This window comes from Myotis myotis, unplaced genomic scaffold (genome assembly GCF_014108235.1).
Source record: "Myotis myotis isolate mMyoMyo1 unplaced genomic scaffold, mMyoMyo1.p scaffold_m19_p_11, whole genome shotgun sequence".
Classification (NCBI taxonomy): domain Eukaryota; kingdom Metazoa; phylum Chordata; class Mammalia; order Chiroptera; family Vespertilionidae; genus Myotis; species Myotis myotis.
The window spans coordinates 19,905,054-19,927,088 of record NW_023416315.1 but is presented as its reverse complement, the minus strand read 5'-3'; the positions used below and the strand labels follow the sequence as shown (position 1 = coordinate 19,927,088).

General features: G+C 43.8%; 1 protein-coding gene across 1 annotated transcript in view; it reads left to right on the top strand.

Moving 5' to 3' along the window:
• CHN2 (chimerin 2) overlaps positions 1-22,035 on the top strand; it is a 233,747-nt gene that overhangs the window by 123,811 nt on the left and 87,901 nt on the right. Inside the window, exons 2-3 of the mRNA XM_036327746.1 lie at positions 5,730-5,768; positions 14,959-15,014. Coding sequence (XP_036183639.1) covers positions 5,730-5,768; positions 14,959-15,014 — 95 coding nt within the window. The remainder of the gene's footprint in view (positions 1-5,729; positions 5,769-14,958; positions 15,015-22,035) is intronic.

The window sequence follows — 22,035 nt, the reverse complement described above, 5'->3', positions numbered from 1 at the left end:
CAATAGCTTTTAAAATAAAAAATCCACAGACGGTTCACGCAGCAGTTCAGCTTCCCATAATCTATATGACACATGTAACGTATCATTGAAGCATTATTCTCAGAAATTGAAAATTGCCTAAATGTCTCTCTGTTGGAAATTATTACATAAATGAATTAAATCCATTTTGGTGTATTTAGACAAGGGAAGACCAAGCCACAGTTTAACACAAAACACAGGTCTATGTGTACTCACGGGGAAAGATGCCAGAGAAATCATTCAGTTTAAAAGCAAATTACAGGACAGTGTATATGATTATGAGGCCATTTTAGCAGATTTTTATTCTAGCCATTGATAGGACAAAATCTGGAAAGATTCATGCAAATCTATTAATGGTACTTTTTTTTCTGAGGTTGGGGACTTCCTAAGGCATACATTTTTTAGTTGGGCTTTCTCTGTTTCTCATCTTTTATGCTTAGTTAAAAAGAAACAGATATTTTTGTCATGCTCTTGGTCTTTGTCATGCTCTGTGGGACACATGCTCACTATTGCCCCTTCTGTCCTCTCTCTGGGGCTCAGACGCTAGAGAGCTTTGCCACGTCCTGACCCCAGAATTCTCCATCCTCCCCCCAGTTCGGAACAGTAGCTCTGTCTGCTCAGGGTTGACACTTTTGCACGTAGGGTTTGCTCAGGATTGCTTCCAAGTTTTCACCTGAACTAAACTTAACTTTTATTTTTGTTTTCTATGTTCAGATTCTTTATGGATGATTTAATGTGAGTGGTTTTGTTACCCATTTTTATAATGTTTTGATCATTTTCTAAGCACCTCTGTCTTTCTTCCCTTTCCCCCCTCTTTGATGAGAGGAGATCCTGCCCCCAGCCTGCTTAGAGTCTCTCTTTAACATTTATATCACAGAATTATCAAGAGGGGCCGAGGGAGCCACGCATGGCATTTTGCTCCAGAAACCACCCCGTCTCTTCTTGCCTTCCCTGGCTCTTCATGCACTAACACTGCCTGTGTTACATGAGAGTTATTTTTGTTGGGCATTTTTATATTTTATTGTTAAGGCGCTAATTTATTTAGACAGCACATTAAAAATAAAACTACCTAGCACTCCCATTAATCTATTTCTCATTCATTTTAATTTTTATACAAATAATCTGAACAGAAAATTTTAAAATGCAAAGAGGAAAAACATTTGAACTCTTTTATTTTCACTGTCAGGTATACATAGCAGCTGTTAATAATGGGGTTTATGGCCCCGTAGTTCATTTCTATGTATATAACTATTTACCTTTTCTTTTAAATGGCATTATATGTAATCAGTTATTTTGTGACCTGATTTGTTTAATATTTAATATAGCATGAATATTTTTCTATGCCATCACATATTGATAATATAAATAGCAGAGTTTACTACATGCCAGACACCAGACTATTCAATATATATTAACCCATCCTCTCCTCACAACATGCTATATGTTGGGTAGTGTTATAAATCTCAGTTTTAGGTAAAAAACACTGAGTCATGGAGAGATGAGATCACTTGCTGAGGTCACACAGCTCGTGAGTGACAGAACTAGGTCCTAGATAGTCCAGCCCCGGAGGCCATGCTCTCAACCACACAGCTCCGATCCACACCATCGTTTTCATGGCGATAGTATATGATCGCTTATCTAACCAGTGTTAGACACAGAACAGTCATGAACAGCTTGTTCGTTGCTCATCTCTGTTCATGTGTTCCCTTACAACCTCAGGTTGAATTCCCATGAGTAGAATTGCTGAGTCAAAGAGTTTGCATATTTTTTAAAGTTTGGATGCATATTGGTCAATATTTTTAAACAATGTCTTTCCTAAGCCTTTTGAACCCCTATCATTCATTGTTTCTTTAAAAAGATGTATAACTGTCTTTTGGATTTAATGATCTTTTTTTTTCTTAAAACATGGAACTTTATTCACCTCCTCTTCCTTCCTTCTGCATTTTACCCATTTCTCTCAAAATTTTAACAAAATAATGCCTTTTCCGGTAGCATCAGGCCTGATGTTGTCAGGACTTCCAGTGCCTTGCACCTCCCGGAATTTAACCATTAGATGGGGGTATAAGCACAAATGGGAGGCTATTCATTTGACTCAATGTCAATTTTCTATGCTATTAATTCTCTTTTGCTTTTTCCATTTTATTTTTTTTCTTTTAAACTTCACAAGAGTTGGAGTAACAAATCTGTCATGTATTTTTTTCTGATTTCAATATATGTAAATGAGGGTGGCCTGCCTAGCAAGGATGACTGATGTGTCGGAGACCTGGAAGGCGGGGCTCCCTACTCTTGTTTTATGACCTTGAGAAAGCTGCTTCATCGGCTGCATTTTCTTTTCCTTATTTGCCAAAATGAGGAAGGTGAACCAAATGGTCTGGAAAACCTATTCCAGGATTTTTTTTTTTTTAAGTGTCGGGCTACCCAGGAGTAAACTAGATTTTTTGAAAATTTTTGTGTGAAATTGGAGCAAATGTGCATGTTGGTGGGGTGGTGTTGGAGGCAGGAAAGATTTGTTTCAACGTGTTAAAAATACTTGTGCCTGGTCCCTGGACCAAGGCCTCCTAACAGTGTGCTTTAGTGGTTTGGGAAACGTGCCTCCAAGACCAAGGTAATTATAGTTGCTCCACTGACGCATGACAAATGGCCTCTGACTGTGAATTCTTTTATGGGAGAGAAAAACCTTCCATGACAACAGCACTGGAACTTAATTACAGGCCCCAGACCTGGAGGCAAGAATAGAGATAGTCATGGGCTGCAGTCAAGGGAGCGAGGACAAGAGCATGAGCTCACCTGGCAAGAGCCAGCACGGGGTGATGTCACAATGACAACATTCGTGGCACTTCATTGAGAACTTGCTATTTGCCAGGTACTGTCCCAAAAACTTTGTATGCATGATCTCACTTAATCCCATAATAACCCTAAGAGATAGGTTATGAGGCAAGTACTTTTATTTTTTTCTGTTTTATAATGATGAGTATTGGGAGACTCTTAAAAGGAGCTAAGTAACCTGCTCCAAGTTAGTTGTCAGAGGTAAGATTTGAACTCTGAAAGCTTATTCATTTACTTAATACACACCTTTTGAATGTCTTGTATATGCCAAGTACCTAAGGGCTGGTCATGCACAAGGGAAGGAGGCAAAATTCCTGCTTGTATGAAGTCTAATAGTGGGATAAGACCAGCAATAACAAGTCAACAAATCAATAAGTAATTTCAGTTGGTGATAAGTGCTATGACGGGGAGGGACTGGGGTTGGGGGGAAGCTACTTTACACAAAATGACAGGGAAGGACCACCCGGAGGTGACATTTGAGCTGAGCCCTACACAGTGGAGCCCATCAGCCATGCAAAGACCTGCTGGAGACCATTTTACCTGGAGGGTCCACAAGAGCAAAGGCAGGGCTCAGAGAGCTTTTGTTCTAGGAACAGAGAGAAGGGCAGAGTGGTTGGGTGATAAATGAAAAAGGGGGAGATGTCTGCAATGGAGTCAAGAGGTAGACCAAGCCCAGATGGCACAGGGCCTTGTAGGCCACAGTGTGATGTTTGCGCTTTATTCCAGATGCAGAGGGTTTTAAGCAAGGGAGCGTTATGTTCTCCAGTCTCTATAGGCAGCTTTCTTCACCTCTAAGATATGTTGCCAACGAAGAGCAACTGGAAGGTGACAATTGTGTACGTGAGGGGCAGTCTAAAGGAAAGTTAGAAAGTTTGGAGCCAGTGTTTCAGATGAAGCAAAAGTCTAGGTTTTTCACAGAACAGCAAGACAGAAATGGGCAGTGACAGTCACCTAATCCGAACCTATGACTTTAGGTAAGGAGACCGTAGGAAATCCAAGTTGAGCATCTGAACTGTATTTTCAACCCTGAATAAGGAAACTATCTCTTATTTGGGGGACCATCCCTCAAAATGCAGGAAGTTGCAGTCTAGGTTTTGACCATTCTTGACCACTCTTGGTCAGGGGTTGTGCTTGCCTCATGGTATAAATCTCATCCAAAATAACAAGACATTGCAGCTTTGCATAAATGATATCTCAGGGATTTAGATTCCTATGTCATTTGGTGTGTGTGTGTGTGTGTGTGTGTGTGTGTGTGTGTGTGTATGTTAATCTTTATCTTTGAAAAATGTTTTTGAAGGTGCCATCAACATTTTAACATATAAGATCTGGCTTTCTGGTAAGGTGACATTGTATGGATAGTTCTAGACTTTTATTCTCAATTTATAAACTTAATTTATTTTCTTTGAATGTTCTTTATAAACAAACACTCATGATAACCCATTAAATTGGTTTATGTAACATATAGGACAAGATTACTTGCTTTTATAGGTCAAAAGCTCACTATTTTAAGGTACTGTTCTCTTTAGTTGTGCTTACTTTGACAAAAGAATTAATAGCTTTGCTTTTATTCAGCAAACTGAGTTTGAATAACAACCTAAGCCCTTAGGAATGCAGTGTGTGTGTGTGTGTGTGTGTGTGTGTGTGTGGCTGTTTCTCTATCTGTAGGTTTCTGGCAGTGCAGGCCTAATAGTACACATTTATTTGAATGAAATTACCTTTGGAGGCATTTAGTTGCCTCTGTGATATAGGATGGGCCCCAGAGAACAAGATATTAATTGTGGAAGAATTTAATTGAAGCTACCCATGTGTAATTGAGTAGGATTGGGGAACATTCACCACTCTTGAGTTAGGTTTTATTTGTAAGTAACATATTTGTTTCTCAGCAGGGGAAAAAATACTCAAACTATCTTATGCCTGAGGTTAGCAGAGTTCTGTTTCTTTGCACCAAACTAGTATGTGATGGTGGCACAAGGACAAGGACAGCATGAGGGTGGTTGTGGGATGCCGTGGGAGGGTGGGACGATGAAGGCAGAGCTTCCTACCTAAAGGTGTGAATGAGAGAACTCGGCAGGTTCCCCCAGCTCAGCTCAACAGTCTGATTTGGGGAAAGATGTTCCCTCTGGCTGTTTAAGCTGGAGCGTGTTCCACCTCGGCCTTCTCTGGGAGTGGGACACTAATAATTCCATCAGAATTATAAATTCAGCTGTCAGCACTGGGACTGTTGAGTCAACCGAACAAGCAGATTTTCTTCCATTGTCTGTTTTTCAAGCTGGTGAATAACAATTTCATCCTCTCCATTTTGTCGTAACTCTTTCGCTCTGACACTTCTGATGGCGGAGAGGTTTTCTCGAAATTTCTAGTCAATTCAAGGAGATAATGCGATTCCAATTGAACCGTCAGTGTCTCCGCTGTCAGACCCAATCTTTTTGGAGTTGGTTGAGTCACACAACCTCCCAGATTTAATATTTAACATACTTGCCACTTTGCATCTTCCCTCAAGTCTTAATAAATGGGCTAAAGGTCTGATTGGAAACTGTGAGATAAATTATATGTTTATTATGCCAAGTTAAGTAAATACTGTTTGAAAGGATGACTGGAGGGTACAATCAAGTTAATTGCTTTAAAAACCCTTTTGGGTTTACTGGGCTCTATGAAAATGGTTAAGTAATTGATTCTGCACGGTAAGTGATCTGAAGGAAGGGGTGTTGAGTCCGTGAGGTTGCCATGCACACTTCGTCCCTCATGCCTGGGACTGCCTAGAAATGAGTGGAGGGGCCCCGAGACCCAGTGCAAGTGCTGCTGACACACTGTTGTTCCTCCAGAGAATGTACATGTTGACAGTTGGATGGTCAGGCTGACGCATGGTTGTTTTTCTTTTACTCTAGATGCTGAAGAATACCAGCCTCCGATATGGAAATCTTACTGTGAGTACCTGAAGTGGGGATCTCCCCAGACCCTGCAGCAGGCCTGCCTGGAGAGCCATTCCGGCCGCTGATTTAGTGCAGCAAGCAGCCCCATCTCACGGCCCGGAAGCCCTTTGTTTTTCTGTTAGGGAGAGAGAGTGGTCAGAGAGGTCTGGAAAAGCACTCTCCCCCGGCCAGGACCCCCAAGGACCACTGCCTGCGACCCACTCGGGGATCCTTATTAGAAAAAGATGCCTCTGATTTAGGGCTTTCTTTCTTCTTTGTTTCTTTTTTTTTTCTTCACATTTGGTCAGCAAGGGTAAATGTTGAGTTCCTTGAATTATGTTCTTGGCCAATATCTTGTGGCTATAAAACCCTATGACATTTACCACAAACAGATAAACAGAAAGCAAAGAATAACGTTGGGTCACTAAGGGTGACTCCTTAGAAAGAGATCATTGTCTGATCATCAGTCACCGTGCAGCTTTCCCTCATGAAGGCAGACAGTTGTCATCACTGCAAGCTCCTTGTCTCCTTGATATCATCCACCCGGCTAAGTGTGTCCCCTGTCAGAGAGGAAGGAGTGCGGTAGGTGGAAGCCCATTGTGCGGAGAGCCAGGGACACAGGTTCTTGTTCTGGCCCTGCTTCCAGACAGCAATAAAACATAATTATTACTATTGTTATTGATGTTGCTGTTGTTTCTACTGCCCACGGAGACCTGCCGTGGGTCAGCTGCTGCACTAGCTACGTGCCTGAACTCCCAAGTTCTCGCCGCAGCCCTAAGCAACGGGCACCATTACTATCCCTGTTCCATTCATACAAGGAACAGCTCAGGGAGGTTCTGTAACATGGCAAAGGTTTTACCAAAAGCCTTGGAATGGTGTTCAGAGTGGAACCCACAGCCCACCAGTTTCCAAGACTTTTTTCTTTCTTTTTCAAATCTTATGCAGATACATATACATACACACACACACACACACACACACACACACACACACACACACACAACACAACACACATATATGCAATACCTATGTATATATTTGTTACAAAAGCAATACAAAGCTTCATAACAGGCAAACATTACAGAAATACACAGAGCTAAGCATAAAAATTTCCCATCATCCACCAACCACCCTCTCCCCATATTCTATTCCCCTTTCCAGTAGCTGACCCCCTCTGTTTTGAAAGGCATATCCTTCCAAGTATATTTGAAATGCACATGCCCAATATTAAGGCATTTTTGCTGCTGTTGCTTCCGTTTGTCAAAATGGGTGTCCTTCAACTTGCTCGTTTCACTTCACAAATATCTCGTCTTTATCTTTTCATGTCAGCATATATGCAGGCATCTCATTCGTTATTACATGAGTCTGTTCTTCCATCTGTGAAATAAGGGCTTGCGCTGGGTCTCCAAGGGCCCTTCCGACCTACTGTTCTGTATTTTGATCTTCTCTTTTAGAAGCCAGTGCTAATGACTTAGTAATTGGATGTTTTTGTTTGTTCCCTAATGGAGTGTGAAGTGCTCTGACAATAAATCAACAAAATATCTGTAGCGAGAGGTATTGGATGTTCCATGACTTACCGTGCTTTGCACACTGCCTTCAAACATTAACTACCCAATAGACATTTGTTGAGTGAATGCCACTGCAGAGAACTTTACTGAAGCGAAAAGACGGCATTGGCTCAATTGCATTTCACCTTTTGCTAAGAGGCCTTGGACCACCCAATATAGCTCTTAAAAACACTTCTATGTCCTAAGGAAGCTAGAAGAGGTGTTAATAATGACATGTTCACAATATCAACTTTTACTTTAGTGTTTTTTAAGTTTGATTTTTGGATCTAACCCAAGTTAGGTTTTTATTTGCGCTAGAATAATAAAACTTTAGATGCAGAAGGGATGGTTGAGGCCAATTAATATAAAGCTAATGACATATATGAAGTTCCTCTTTATTTCACCCCACTATTAGTCATCCAGGCTCTATTTGAGGGAGTCTAGTGATTTAGAATTCCAAAATCAAGGGAGTATGCCATCAGCGGTGCCATCCATGTCATCAAAACTCATTGACCAAAGGCCTACAGAGCACCACTAAAAAGAACTTTCTTTTATTTGTCCTGGATCCATGAATTGTTTGAGTTTGGGTGTTGGACCACTTATTAACTCTCCTGAAATATTCCCAAACTCATGCTCCATCTTACTCCCAAAATTAGCATCCACTCATTTGATCTTTTCAGCAAACATGCAATGAGCACCTCTGAATGTCACAGTAAGTATTGGGAACCAACAATGAATAAAATGTGGTTCATACTTTCCTCCAATTTACAGTCTAGTAAGGGAGACAGATGTAAACCACTTAAAATGCAAATGGATTTTCATAATAATATACTACTCCCTACCTCCTGCAAGTAGAGAAGACTATATAGAGGAGGCCAAATTTGCATGTGGGTCTTGAAGGATAAATAGGGGAAGGAATCTGAGGGCCTGGTAGAACTACATGAGATACTTTTTAATCTCCAAATATGCTAAAACTATCATTTTTCTAGTATGAAAGTTCAACAAACCTATCAGAATGTAAAATTCATTTTTTTAAAAAATAACCTCTTGGTAAACACATTCTGAACCTCAGGAAACACCAAACCTTTCTCTTTAAAACGTGCACCAACCATCCTTTGAGAGATTAACTTTAAATATCAATGTTAAATTCATTAGCATATTTTTTATAGAATTCACATTTTTTCATTACACATATATTTTTTTTAAACTCGGGTGGTTATTTAGTACTTGGAAATCTCTCATATATTTACTGGATTCAGTACATCTTTGTCTTATGATAGGACCTGATTTAAAAGTTGATGACTTGCAATGATTCTAGAATTATGTAGTATATCCTTGCTTTCATCCATCACCTGTTTCGGGTCATAACATTGACTTATTTGATATCAGATTCTTATTATGAAGCATAGCCCCAATCACGATATTTTTCCTAGGAGAAAATTAGTCTACTTCATAATGACCCACTTGAAGTAGCTGTTTTTCATGCTGATTGCAATGCTCTTGGTTGCAAGTAACAACTCAATCACGTTGATTGACTTTAGCAAAAAGTTCAGAGAAACCGGCTTCAGGCATGATTTGTTCCCGTCGCTCCGAGGATATTACCAGGACCCAGCGTGTATCTCTTCCTTTCTTGGCTCCACTCTCCTAGGTTTGGCTCCGCAACTCATAGTCCTCCCTTTGTGATCCCCAGAGAGCGGCCAACAGCACCAGGGCGACCACTGCCATTTAAGAGCAGCAGGCAGAGAGACACTTTAAGCAAAGCATTAGAATCGAGTCTCAGCCCTGATTGACTGGGCACCAGTCCTGACTCCATCACTGTAGTCAGAGTGAGGTATGCTCTGTGCCCTAAACCAGTCAAACTCAGGGAGAGACCAGTCCTGTATGGTCCACATGACTGGGAAATTTGGAGTAGTACTGTTGAAACAGGGAAGATGGAAATGGATGCTGGGAAGACAACTACAACTGTCTGACTTAGAAATTTAGGAGAGTCGGGAACCTCAGAAATCAGCTCTCAATACTTTATATAGAGTAGATTGTTCATTATTCACTCGTACATCATTCATTCTTTCACCAAGTGCCTATTAAATCTTTGCCTTAAGCCAGACAGTGGACTTAGAGCTGTGAGGCCACAAGTATGGATAAGACTGGGTCTTGCCAGGATGTCACATGATGTCCCTTAAGTTCCTGCCTCCTCTACCCCCTTTCTTAGAAGCAAATGGTATCACTGGGCTGTTTCCATAAGAATAACCTTGTCCCAAAGTGTCATGTATCTGCAGCTAGTTCTTTATTCTCAAGACCAAACCCCAAAATGTTAATGAAGTAACTGAGAAGAAAGCTATTGGTTTCAATTCTCAAAAAAGAAAAGCTATTTTCAAGTTTGCTTTTTTTAAAAAAAAAAAAAAAAGGCATATTCTAAACTTTTCAGCCAGAATGGTATGAACTCTATGCCTTAATCTGATAAGTTCAAAAGCCAGCCACCATGGCTATACTTTGAAAGATTTTCTTTTGTAAAAGACGAAGTGCCAATTAAGCGGCAGATGCTGAGGCCAACAGCTCTTGGAGGACACCCTCCTGGGCAGCAGGTCAAGCAGCCACAGCATGTGCCTGTTTTCCTAACAAGGAGCTTGGGACCTCAGAACCCTGGTCCACACCCCCCTGCATCAGACTTGCCTGGGGAGCAGATTTATCATCATTATTCCTCAGCCCTCCCTCAGGTACCAGAATCAGAAGAGTGGAGAAGGAGAGGAATCTGTGATGTATCAGGCCCCACAGAGGCTCTTGGGCACACTACTACCTGAGAGCCCCGGGTTCCAGTGGACACAGCCTCCTTGGGCTTTTTGCAGTGCCACTAGACAAGGAAAGGACTCCATCCCCATTAACACCGGGCATTCTGTTGGCAAGGAGGCCTTCACACTGTAGGCTGGAGGTGGGGTTGAGCTAAGAAAATATCTAAAGCATCTACCATCTTTTACTCACACCCAGGAGTCTTCTTCCATGAAAACTAGGAAGATGAGCAGTGAGCAGGGTGATAGGGACTCAGTGTCACAACCAAGGGACCAGGTTCAACTCGTGGGTCCACAGCCTTCTTTAGAAACAAGTAACAGTTAGAGGACATCCCTGCAGGGTCTCTTAGGAGACGGTGTGTCTGGACTGGACTTCATCACCACCCAGGTCAGCAGCCATCCTTTGGCATTCACAGGGACTGGATTAATTCAGTTACCCAAGGAGGGTAAGTCAAGTTTTCTTATTGAAGAAAAAGTACAACATTTTGTCAGTGAACTCTGGATTTCTCAATCTACTTCCAGTTTCTTGGAGAACAGGAATCCCCTTTTTCTTTTTTATATATTTTTAGTGATTTCAGAGATGAAGGGAGAGGGAGAGGGAGATAGATAAATCAATGATGAGAGAGAATCATGGATCGGTTGCCTACCTGCATGCTTCATACTGAGGATGGAGCCCACAACCTGGGCATGTGCCCTGACTGGGAATTGCATCGTGACCTCCTGGTTCATAGGTTGACGCTCAGCCACTGAGCCACACTGGCCAGACAGGAATCCCCTTTTTCACTTTCATACTCCTCAGTGACCACCCCCATGTTTACCAAACAGTTTATTCCATATGAGAATTCTCTCATATGCTGCAGCAGGCCCAGGGCTAGACAGTACCTGAAACATAATTGGAATATTGCAGTAGAAGCAAATTCCATTATATTGTCCCTTAGCCCATAGAATGACCCAAGAAGTGATATATAGTGTTGCATTTTGCTTGTGAAATGTATTTGTTGAACAAAGAAAATTCTAGAAACGACTCTTTAAAACTACCTGGCATATCAGTTTTATGAAATATTCCTCAGAGATTTCTTCTCAGATGTTTTGTTATAGCTAACCTTGAAAATGAGGGACTGGGGACTTCCCTCGAAGCTGAGATAGCTTTCAGGGCCCCATTATCTTATATGGCCACCGTTGCCATTGGTTGCCATCTCATTATCTTTATAGAGACACATAATCCAGATGGCAAACAGGCTTCTTGCCTATTTGCCCATTTCTGTTGCTCGGAACAGCACGGAGCAGATCTTGTGGGTCCTGAGACCAGCTCACTGAGACATGGCGATCGGTTAACGATGTGTGCTACTTGGGGACCAGGAAGGAGAGGTGGCGTCCCTGGCTTGAGGGGTTTGCAGGGGACCTATCAAAATTGCCCCTGGCGTGGACTATTTCTGGTTGTGAGACTGGTGAGCTACAGCATTTCTCTTTATTGAATCTCAGAGGGTCCCTGGAGGACACAGCTACGGGCTTTGCCTGTTGACACAGAAGAGGAACTGTAATGTCCCTTCAGCCGTATCCTGTGTGATTGTTAATGGCATCTCAGTCTCTCACTCATTCCGTTTGTAATCAAGCCTAGTCGGTCCTCCTCTGCAATCAGCTCACCTTCCCACCTGTCTTTCCACCGGTGTTAGCTTAACTCACACTTCCGCCATCTCCTGTGTGTCCGTCTAAAATACTGTCTCTCTTGCTTCCCTGCCTCCAAGGTCCCCAGCGAGGCACTGGGCAATGGCCCCACTCCTGGCTGTGCATCACAATTTCCTGCACGGCTTTAACAAGAGTATTTCGGGGCCCCGTTCCAGACTGGCAGAGTGAGCATTGCCAGGGACAATGGATTCTGGGAATCTGTATTTTTAGAGCAGCTCCTTGGAGATTCTAATGCAATCAGCCCACTTGGGACCCCTCCACTATCTGCCTTAAGGAACGGCTGGTGAGGCTAAAAAAAATACAGACCTTGGAATCTGGAAATTGGCCTTTAAGTCTTGATTTCCTCATATCATCTGTGTGAACTTGAACTTGTTCAAAGCTTGGCATCTCTACTATGTTATCAGTGAGAAGGGAATAACAGTTATCTTGGAAGTTTGTTGGGAAGATTAAATGAGAAGATGTAGATAAAGGTGTCTGGCACATAGTAGGTATCCAGAAAATGGCAGCTTCTATTATACTGAATAGTCTTATTGTTATTATTCAGAAACAGACCAGCTCATGTCACTTCCATACTCAAAACACATTACCACCTACCTCCCCATTGCAGAGAGAAGGCCATCTGTGCTCCCTAGTGTGACGTGCAAGGCTCTGTTCCATGTGGCCTCCTCCCACAGCTGCCCACCTGGTGCAGTAGACACACTGGACTCTCACTGACCAATCAGCACGTCATTCCCTTTCCCTTCCAGGGCTCTTTCCTCCACCTGTAAGCCCTTCTCTGTTCTCTACCTGCAGAAACCCCTCTAATCCTTCAGGAGAGCCCCATGCCTCGCCCTCAGAAAGTACTTGGCTCACCCTGTCTTGTTTTTCCACGTACACCTCCCTCACTGGGTCAGCCTCCCTGAGGGCATGGATGGTGACCTGTTAGTCATCGGACACAGTTCATTTGCTCATCAAATATGCATTAAGCATCTTCTATGTGCCAAGTACTGTTCTAGGTACTGAGTAAAGTCCCTGCCCTCAAAGAGCTTACTATAGTCAAGGGAGACAAGGCACAAAGTGAACAAAGTGTGTTCATGGTGATGAGTCCTGTAAAGAAACAGAAAACAGTGTAAGGGAGCAGAGTGATGGGATGGAAATTTATCCCAAATCAGCGAGCCAGGGAGGGCCTGAATGGAGGGGGAGTGAGAGCCATGTGGTATCTTCGGAAAGAGCAATCCAGGTGGAGAAAACAGCACGGGCAAAGGCCCTGAGGTGTAAGAAAGCAAACCAGCGATTTGGAATCAAAAGGATGCATGTTAGCTGGATGCTCTGGGACAAATATTTAATTTCTCTGCACTTGTTTGCTCACTAAAAATGGGAATGGCTGTGATACCATGTTCTTTTTACTGAGTTCCCAGGAAGATTTAATAAAAGATTGTTCCTGACACATGACAGGCACTCAGAGTGCTGGTTTCTGTCTCTTCTCCCTTCCTCTCCATTCATCTGCTAAGCCTCCACAGAATGCTGACTATGATTCCTGGCCATAGCACATGTTCAAATGTGTCCTGATACGACTTGCAAAGGCATGCTTAGCTGAAAATGCTTCCTTTGTAATAGATGTCCTTCCTTTGTCACCTCCAAGGGAGGCGTTAAAAATGGAGTTCGCATAGCTGTCCAGCCACACCCCACACACGTGACTGAGGCATTGGCAGTGGGGAGAGAAGGGGACACAGGACTCTGGATCAGGAGCACTGTGGTTGCAGGAACTGGCCTCTGGTTCTCACTGCACTCACTAACAGCAGCATCCCCCTAAAAAGCAGCTAGCTGGTGCAGGGGCTGGTTCAAGAGGCATCAAGGAGCCTCTCTCATGGTTTAAGGAGAGCCTGGGCCCTGCTGGGACAGTGGTGGCATGTCCACTATTCGTTCTGTATCTTTGGTCAATTCCTCCCCACATTTTCTCTTTGCCAAGAAGCCACCTCTGCTCTGTCTCCATATGTGGGTTCCTAAGGGACAACCTAAGCTCAGAAATGTGGTGCATTACACATCTCTGAGAGGGTTAGATAGGTCCCTCTCTGTGCTGACGTTGGGTAGTCTACACTTAATTAGGCAAGAAAGTAACCGTTGAGCCGACGGCATTGGGGAGACATGATTACAACATATATCCCATCAGTGCTATCATTGTTTCCACATAGTCATCTGCCCTTCAATTTAATATTATTTTTGGACCTAGGAGTAAATCAGGAATTTCTGCATATGTTATTACATTTTCTGGGCTTTATATGATTGAGTTTTTAACTTTTTCAAAGATTTATTCCACCTAAAATTTAAATTCTTCCCTCTCAAGATTCTGAAGATAATAGCAACTGTGTTTGTTTTCAAGTTCTGTGTTCATGGGAGTGGAACCTGCACGGGCAGCTTCCCTCTCAGGGACGTAACCAGGCTAGCCGCACGGCAGAAATGCATTCGTTCCAGTCGGAAAGGAATCACAAAGAACCGCCTGATAAAGTGTCCTTTTCTATTTAATTACCCGCTTTCCTCCATGCCCACGCCTGGAAGTCTGTCGTTAGAACAGGATACGTGAGCGTTATTATTATTTAAGATATGAAAGAGCCCAAGGAAAAGGAGTGACAATGGGTGGGAAATAGTCCAACAGATGAGAACGCATGGGGACAGGCAGGGCAGAAACAAAACTCACGAGAGCAGTGAGTCGGGGTTCCATTCAGTCACAGGGGCAGTTGTGTCTTTGTCCGCTCCTGTAGCATTTCAGAGTGACACTCCTGCCTAAGGTCAGTCTTCCCCTGGTATGTCAGGAGCCGTGGGCCTTTAAATCCAGGAACCTATTATTACAGGATCTGACTACTGGCATACTCACAAGTAGAATTTCATCTTTGCCACAGTCGCAAGAATTTCAGTGGCTATCTACTCTTCCAAGAAAGCCATAAAATGAACAATGCCAGTAACAATTAGGAGACTAAATTGGCCTGATAAGAATAAAAAAATCGATTTTGCCAGTTTACATTCCCAGTGACTAATTTCCATATAAATGATCTGACTTTATTCAGTGTAAAAAGCAGGCCTGTCTCCTCTGTGTGTTTGGTTTGAAATATTTGCCATTTTGGAGACGTACTCAGGTGGCACTCTTTGAAGGCATGCTGGGATGGGTTGCCGTTTTCGAATTGTAATTAACTTTCCTGTTGTTGTTTCTGGCAGTGTATCAGTTACAGCAAGAGGCCCCTCGTCCCAAGAGGATCATTTGTCCTGGGGAGGTCAGTACTCGGCTCTTTCCAATACGTCTTGTTAAATATGATGAATTGTCAGCACGAGGTTGATATTGGACGGCTTTCAGGTTTCCTGGGAGTTGGTTTCTATTAACGTTTGTTACAGTGTCACCAAAAGCAACATCTTAATCTATATTTTGAAGACAGGTGTTATTTTAAAAATACTAACTAACTTGGAATCGAATGTCTTATGTTTTTGACCGTTGCAGAGGCAGAGCGAGCATCCTTTATAACACCCCCACCAAACATGCATGTGGCTTGTTTTCCTTGTTCCTGCTATTCTGATTCCTTTATCATATGTTTTATTATGGAATGCTTCCAACAGAGACAAGACAGAGCATAATAAATCTCTCGGTACTCTCAACACCCACATTTAACTAACCTTTATACTTTGTTTTACTGACTTGACATTTTTTTAAAATCTCTACAAGAAAAGTGACTGTGTCTTCATTCTCAGAGAGAGGTTGAAGCAGTATGTGGACCCATAAAAATGCTGACCAGCCCCAGAACTCTCCCTACCTCTCATTTTTGCTGCTCAATCTCTTATCACCTGGGATGCCAGCAGGACTTGAAAGGCAAGACTCAGGCTTTGTTTTCTATTTTCATTCAGACCAGTTTCTTTAACAACCAGACTAATACCCTTCAAACAAAGGTCCCGGGTCCTTGCGTATTTTTGTTATTGGGATTTTGGTTAAATATAGAGAGTAGCTGATCTCTTTAAAAGGGTCACATCTGCGCTATGGGGGATGGGGTGGGGGCTCCAAGGCCAACCTCTTGAGATTCATTCTTGAGCATCAGTGCTTTGTGGCAGCCTGACCCGGTCTGGTTTTGAACCCGTCTCTGACTTAGGTACCCATACCCACGCCCAACTTTCACTAGTTAATAAATGTTTCTACATAAAGTTTTACTTCTGTTGAAAAGGCATTAAAATTCATCAAGTAATCTGAATTTGCATCCAAGGGCTATAGCCTGAGAGGGGAAAGTAGCTGACCTCTAGGGAATTCTTCAGGATGAAGGTACATCTTAACCGGGTAGTCTGACCTTGGCCTGGCACTCACCTTGCTGACTGTTGGCCTTTGGTTATTCAGTAATAACCAAATCAGAGAAGAGGAGGATAAATACAAAAATTTTGATGAGATGCTTTCAATAAGGTGCTTTGGGGGAGAATTAAGAAACAAGGTGTTAAAAATTCCTTCGGTCCTACTTCACATCTAGTATTGCTCCATCAGAAAAAATATAGCCACGTGTTGGGGACTAGAGGAGCTGAAATGTCTCCATGAAAAGCATGTTTGTGCATTTAGTACAGAGCTAAGGTCTCTTCCTGGGAGTTCAAATAAAAAATCTCTAGGCAAGGCCAGGTAGGTTCTAAATCCACAGGGTAGAGCAAATATTCATCTCTTCGCTTACTCAACAAACATATATGGGCAGCCTACTGTCCTGACGTTGATCTAGGTGCTGGGAACGCAGCAAAGAACTTGTCTGTTGGTACTCTGCGTGCCATATTAAAGGAGAAGAAAATTGTGATGCATGTAGTAAAGATATATTTAAGAGTTTACCTGCGTGTGTGTCTCTGTGTGTGTGTGTGTAAAAGAGAGGGAGATTAAAGAGAGGGAGAGGGAGAGGGAGAGGGAGAGGGAGAGGGAGAGGGAGAGGGAGAGGGAGAGGGAGAGGGAGAGGGAGAGGGAGGGAGGGGAGGGGAGGGGAGGGGGAGGGGGAGGGGGAGGGGGAGGGGGAGGGGGAGGGGGAGGGGGAGGGGGAGGGGGAGGGGGAGGGAGGGAGAGAGAGAGAGAGAGAGAGAGAGAACTCCTTTGTTTCTCAGAATCCTTGGAACCACATCAGTAGTCCTATGAGCAGGTGTAATGGAAATGGGTGGATTCAGAATAGCTTCACAGAAGCTCTCCTGGGTTCAGTTGAAGCTTCAGACCTCCAGCGGGCTGCGGGTCACCTCATGTCTTTCATGATGCACTTGCGTCAGAAGGAGATGCCGTGGACGCCTTAGCAAAGCAGAGCCGTGTGCCACAGCCGCCACCGTTCGCTGTGACTGAAGGCCATGGTGTGTGCAGCTTGTTTATTCTCCTGTCTGTCTTTGAAACCAAGCTTTCCCCCTGTGGACCTGTATCAGTGTCATTCCTTAACGAGTCAGCCTGGCTGAGGCTGGGTTCCTAGGCAGCTTGCCCCTAGAAATTCCGCGTCCCCTTCCTGCCGGGAAACCGACCCTGAGATGGGCTTTCACTGGCTGCATTTCCTGGGTGGCAGCATGAGGCCCAGCCAGCCAGGCAGGGGGCCAGCTAGAGAGGGGCGAGTGTTCTCACTGCTTACATGAGTGCCCAGTGCCTGCAGGAGTGGCTTCAGTTCCTTTTGTCCTCCTGTGCGGCATGAACGGCACACAATTCCTGCCCCGATTGCTCGGCCTCCCAGGACATGGCCTCCTTCGGCGAAGGCACGACCTCTTCTTGGATGTTGGGGAAACCATTGATCCTGCTGCGGACGTGTTTGAGCGAACGCCTCTGCCTGGTAATGCACCCGCCTACTCGGGGGATGTGCCTCATGAAGACAGAACCCTTTCGGTTCGCACGTGTGGCCAGGGAGATTGAAGCTTTATGAACAGTTACGTGAAGCCATGGAGGCTGCTGCTTGCGAGCAGTGAGTTCGGATTTTTCCCTGTCTTTGCCATCTCATCCCTTAGCTAGCTGTTACCAGCCCGCATTTTCCTTTTATACACAGTCCTGCTCTCCCCCCAACCCCCCTCCCCGCCTCAGTCCTCGGCCTCTCTCCTGCCCCTGGCAAGCCTGCCCAGCTGGGATGCCCCAACATCCCCCATCTCTTTGTTTCTCTGATGACTGACACCCCCCCAGGCCATGAGCCCCTCTGTGGTCAGGAATCTCCCAATGGACGTGAGAAATGCCCTCACCAGAGCCCCACGTGAGTCCGCAGTCACAGAGGTACACACTGTCGCTCCAGGTACAGACACCAGCCACCGGACTTGGATGCTTGATGCTGGCAGCAGCTACCAACCACCTAACGGGCTTTGCTGGGGACTCGGTGAGCCGAGGGTACAGACTGATTCCAGAGGCAAAATCCAGTGAGCTCTGCACACCCAGGCAGGGGAGCCGGCTGCAGCCAGAAGGCCTTGTTCTGAGTCCTTCCTGCAGCCCCTTCTAGGCCCCTGGCCTGGAGCCAAGCACTTTCTGTTTCAGAGGGATTAAGGAATTAAGGTCCCCCTCCCCCCACCCCAAGGGCAGACACCGACTTTGTAGGGCGCCATAAATGGAATATATGTGTCGTGTCGAGAACATGCCAGGCACCTAACAGGTACCCAGTGTTCATGATTCATGCAGATTCAGAAACTTGGAAAGAACAGGTGCGGAGACTGTCCTTCCGGCAGAGTCAGAGCAATGACAGTATTTTCTGAGCATGAGGTCAAAAACGGTGGTAATCAAGGACAAAGCAAGACGCCTGAGTCGGGCGTTAAACCACCAGGAGGAAAGATACGGAGAATGGGGACAGAAGGTACCAGCAGCCGGCGAGGGTCAGCGCCTGAAACAGCAGCCCATTGCCTTCTGGAGACTCGTCGCTGTCAATTACTAGTCACTGAGCAGCCCGGCACCTGGCACTCCACTGGCGTTTCCTGAGGGCTCCTTGCCAAGAGCCAGACTCTTCCAGCGTGCACAACGTTCACTTGCCCTTTTCGTCATGACCCATCAGTCATCTCCTAAGCTTTTATTAATTACCACATGTGTGTCTGGGTGGTCTGCCAGGACCCGGGCAGCATCTTTTCTCCCCAGTCTGCATCTCTACCCAAGACCTCTCCCCTGGCTCCGAGCACCTCATCCAGCTGTCTACTCGACCTCGTCATGGAGATGCCCCACAGGCCCTCTCTAGCCTAATGGTCAAAACAGAATAGGACCCCACTCCATTCCATGGCTCCTACCTTCAGAAACCTGGGCGCCTCTTCCTCCCCCGCCCCCTTTTCTCTTAGCAGTCATCAAATTCACCTCCAAACAGATCTTGCATCTGCCCGTTCTTCTCCATCTCTGTGACTGTCACGTGGGCTGGGCCATTCTCCTTTCTTGCCTGGATTATCCCAGGTCGGCAGTCTCTTGCCCTATCTCTCTGCTTCCACTCCTGCCACCCACATTCACACACACACATGCCACTCACCAAACAGGAGTCCAAATCATCATTGCTAACTATAAAGCCAGTAGTGTATTTAAAAAGCAGTTGTCATTGCTCTTTAAACAAAAGTAAGACGTCTTCTGTGCCATGAGCCACGGCTGGCTCCTGCCTTTACCTGTTACTGCCCTGTCGATGCCATTCTTCCCAGTGTGCTGCCTTCCAGCCCCACGAGCCGTGGCTCTTATCAAACAAACCGCAGCACTGCCACGCAGGGCCTTTGCACTGGCTCGCGGCCTGCAGTTCCTGTCGTCCTGTTTTCTGCATGTCCAGGTTTCAGATAATATTTCACCTAAGCACAGAGGCCCTCCTGAACCCCATAAGCATTAGCACCTACAGAAGCCATCTGTCATATCTCCCTGTGTATTTTGTTTATAGTATTCAATACACTCTCTAATACAGATTGGGGCAAAAGTAGGTTTACATATTTTACAATAATTAATAAATAATTTGTATATACAAATGTATATACAATAGGTACTATATAATATAATACATATAATAACAATATATAATATAATACAATATACAGGGTGACCCCAAAAAAGTATACACACTTTAACAGCTGATAACTCAACTTTGAAAATGAAATACATTTTCATAAACACTCCCCTTATAATTATTCAAAGTGAGTGTATACATTTTTGGAGGCATCCTATATATACAAATGTATGTACAAATACAATACAATAATTAATAAGTAATAAAACAAGACTAAACCCCTGTGTTTCATGTACTCACAAACCTACTTTTGCAAACCTACTTTTGCCCCCCTCTGTATACTTTCTTGTCATCTTTCATTGTTTACTTGTTGCTGTCCATCTCTCTTTGGGAGAATACAAGCCCCAGAGATTTCATCAGTCCTAGTCATGGGTACCTCCTTCACTGGCATTGAACACAGTGCCTGGCGGCAGTGAGCAATCAGTATGGTAAACTATATGGTAAAATTATGAAAAAAGGATAGAGACCACGAACGTAAGAAATTTAGAATTCTCAAGCCATTACAATAGCAGATCGGAATTTTACTCAGTGCTGTTAGTACGCCAGTGAATTGGACTTTTGGCAGGTAAGCTTCTTCAACACAGACTAATATTTTTTCCTGGAATATTCTAGATTTCTGTTTGGCCTTTTGGGAAGGCCAGAGGTCACGATTCACTTGCATGGCTAATGCAAAGCCAAGTTCCACTGCAGTTACCTAGAGTGTATACCGTAAGCAGAAATTCTTTTGAGACTGTAAGTGATTTTGTATCATTTGCCTTATTTAAAATTGCTATAGTGACCATCGTACAAAGCAATTTCAGAAAAGAGACATAAATTGGCACGATTATTTTAAATTGTTCTCCATTTTATGCAGATTCGCTGCTCCCTCCTTGCCAGAGAATAAGCTACCTTGGAATTTTTTTTTTTTTTTTTTTTTTTTTTTTAATGCAGAAGCGAACAGTAGAACTGAGATTGCTAGCATTCATGAGCAGGGTCAGCATTTTTTCTTGATTGTCAGAGGTTAAGCCAAGGTCAGATGATAGTGGCCTATCTTAAGCTGAAGTAATATATTTTACCTCCTAGTGACTTTTATTCACTTTTTATTTTTTAAATGTTTTTATTGATTTTATAAGGGAAGGGAGAGGGAGAGAAAGATAGAAACATCAATGATGAGAGAGAGAGATGGATTGGCTGCCTCCTGCATGCCCCCTACTGGGAATTGAGCCCACAACCCAGGCATGTGCCATGACCTGGAATCAAACCAGGACCTCTTGGTTCATGGGTCAACACTTAACCACTGAGCCAAACCAGCCGGGCTGTATTCACTTTTTAAAAGACCACTTTAAATGCCTCCCCTCCTGTGCATTTTCTCTAGTTTTTGGGTTTCCTAAATATCATCTGATTTCTCTCTCTCCTACCTTTATTTGTAAAAAATGTTCTTTTAAGCCTACAAGAGCATTTCATTTTAGCATGCTTTGAAAATGTTGATTTGCCGTATCTAGTCTCCACGGCCTTGTAGTCTTGTAGCTTCAGACATGTCTGGAAGGTTTTAACAAGCTGCATTGATGGACCATATCATCCTCGATTAACTTGGTGCATTTTGAGTCACATATTTAAAATAAACTCTTGACTTGGGGTGGCGAACACACAATATAAGATACAGATGATGTATTAGAGAATTGTACACCTGAAGCCTATATTTTAGTAGCCAGTGTCCCTCCAATAAAGTCAATAAAAAATAAAATGAAGTAAATTCTGAGGAGATTTGCACTATTTCACAATCCTCCCCTTTTATCTTTTTAATTATTAAAAATAACTGTTTTTAAGGAAATATGCATGTGGGGGAACATGAAAACTCTACTAATTCTAGATATTGAGACACGGTATGTCTCTGAAGTAATGAGATCGACTCTGCAAGCCCCGAACAAAAATCAATCCCATTGCCTTTTAATTGGCTTTCATGTGTAGTAAGCAGAAGGCTACTTCTTCCCTGGGAAGAAGTATATCTCTTCTTTTCCCCCCCTTAATATTGACACAACCTGGGATAAAAGGCTTGCCCATCATTCTTTCTCCCAGGCTGTCCTCTCACTCCCAAATGCAGTCAGGCTGTTGGCTTTGTCCCCAGCGAGACTTGCTTTGGCTGTAGACCTATTCCGCAAGGGGGAGGCGAGTAAAGCCAGTGTGAGGAAAAATGTTTAGACACATGAGTTTTCTTTCTCCAAAGTTTTGTGCTTTTATATTTCCCTTCTTGCTGACAAGTGCTGTGACCTATCAAAATGCATAACCCTCCAAAAAAGAATTTGCTCTCTTTGGAGTACTCTGAACGACTTCTAAGGTAGTATAGACTTTGCATCCA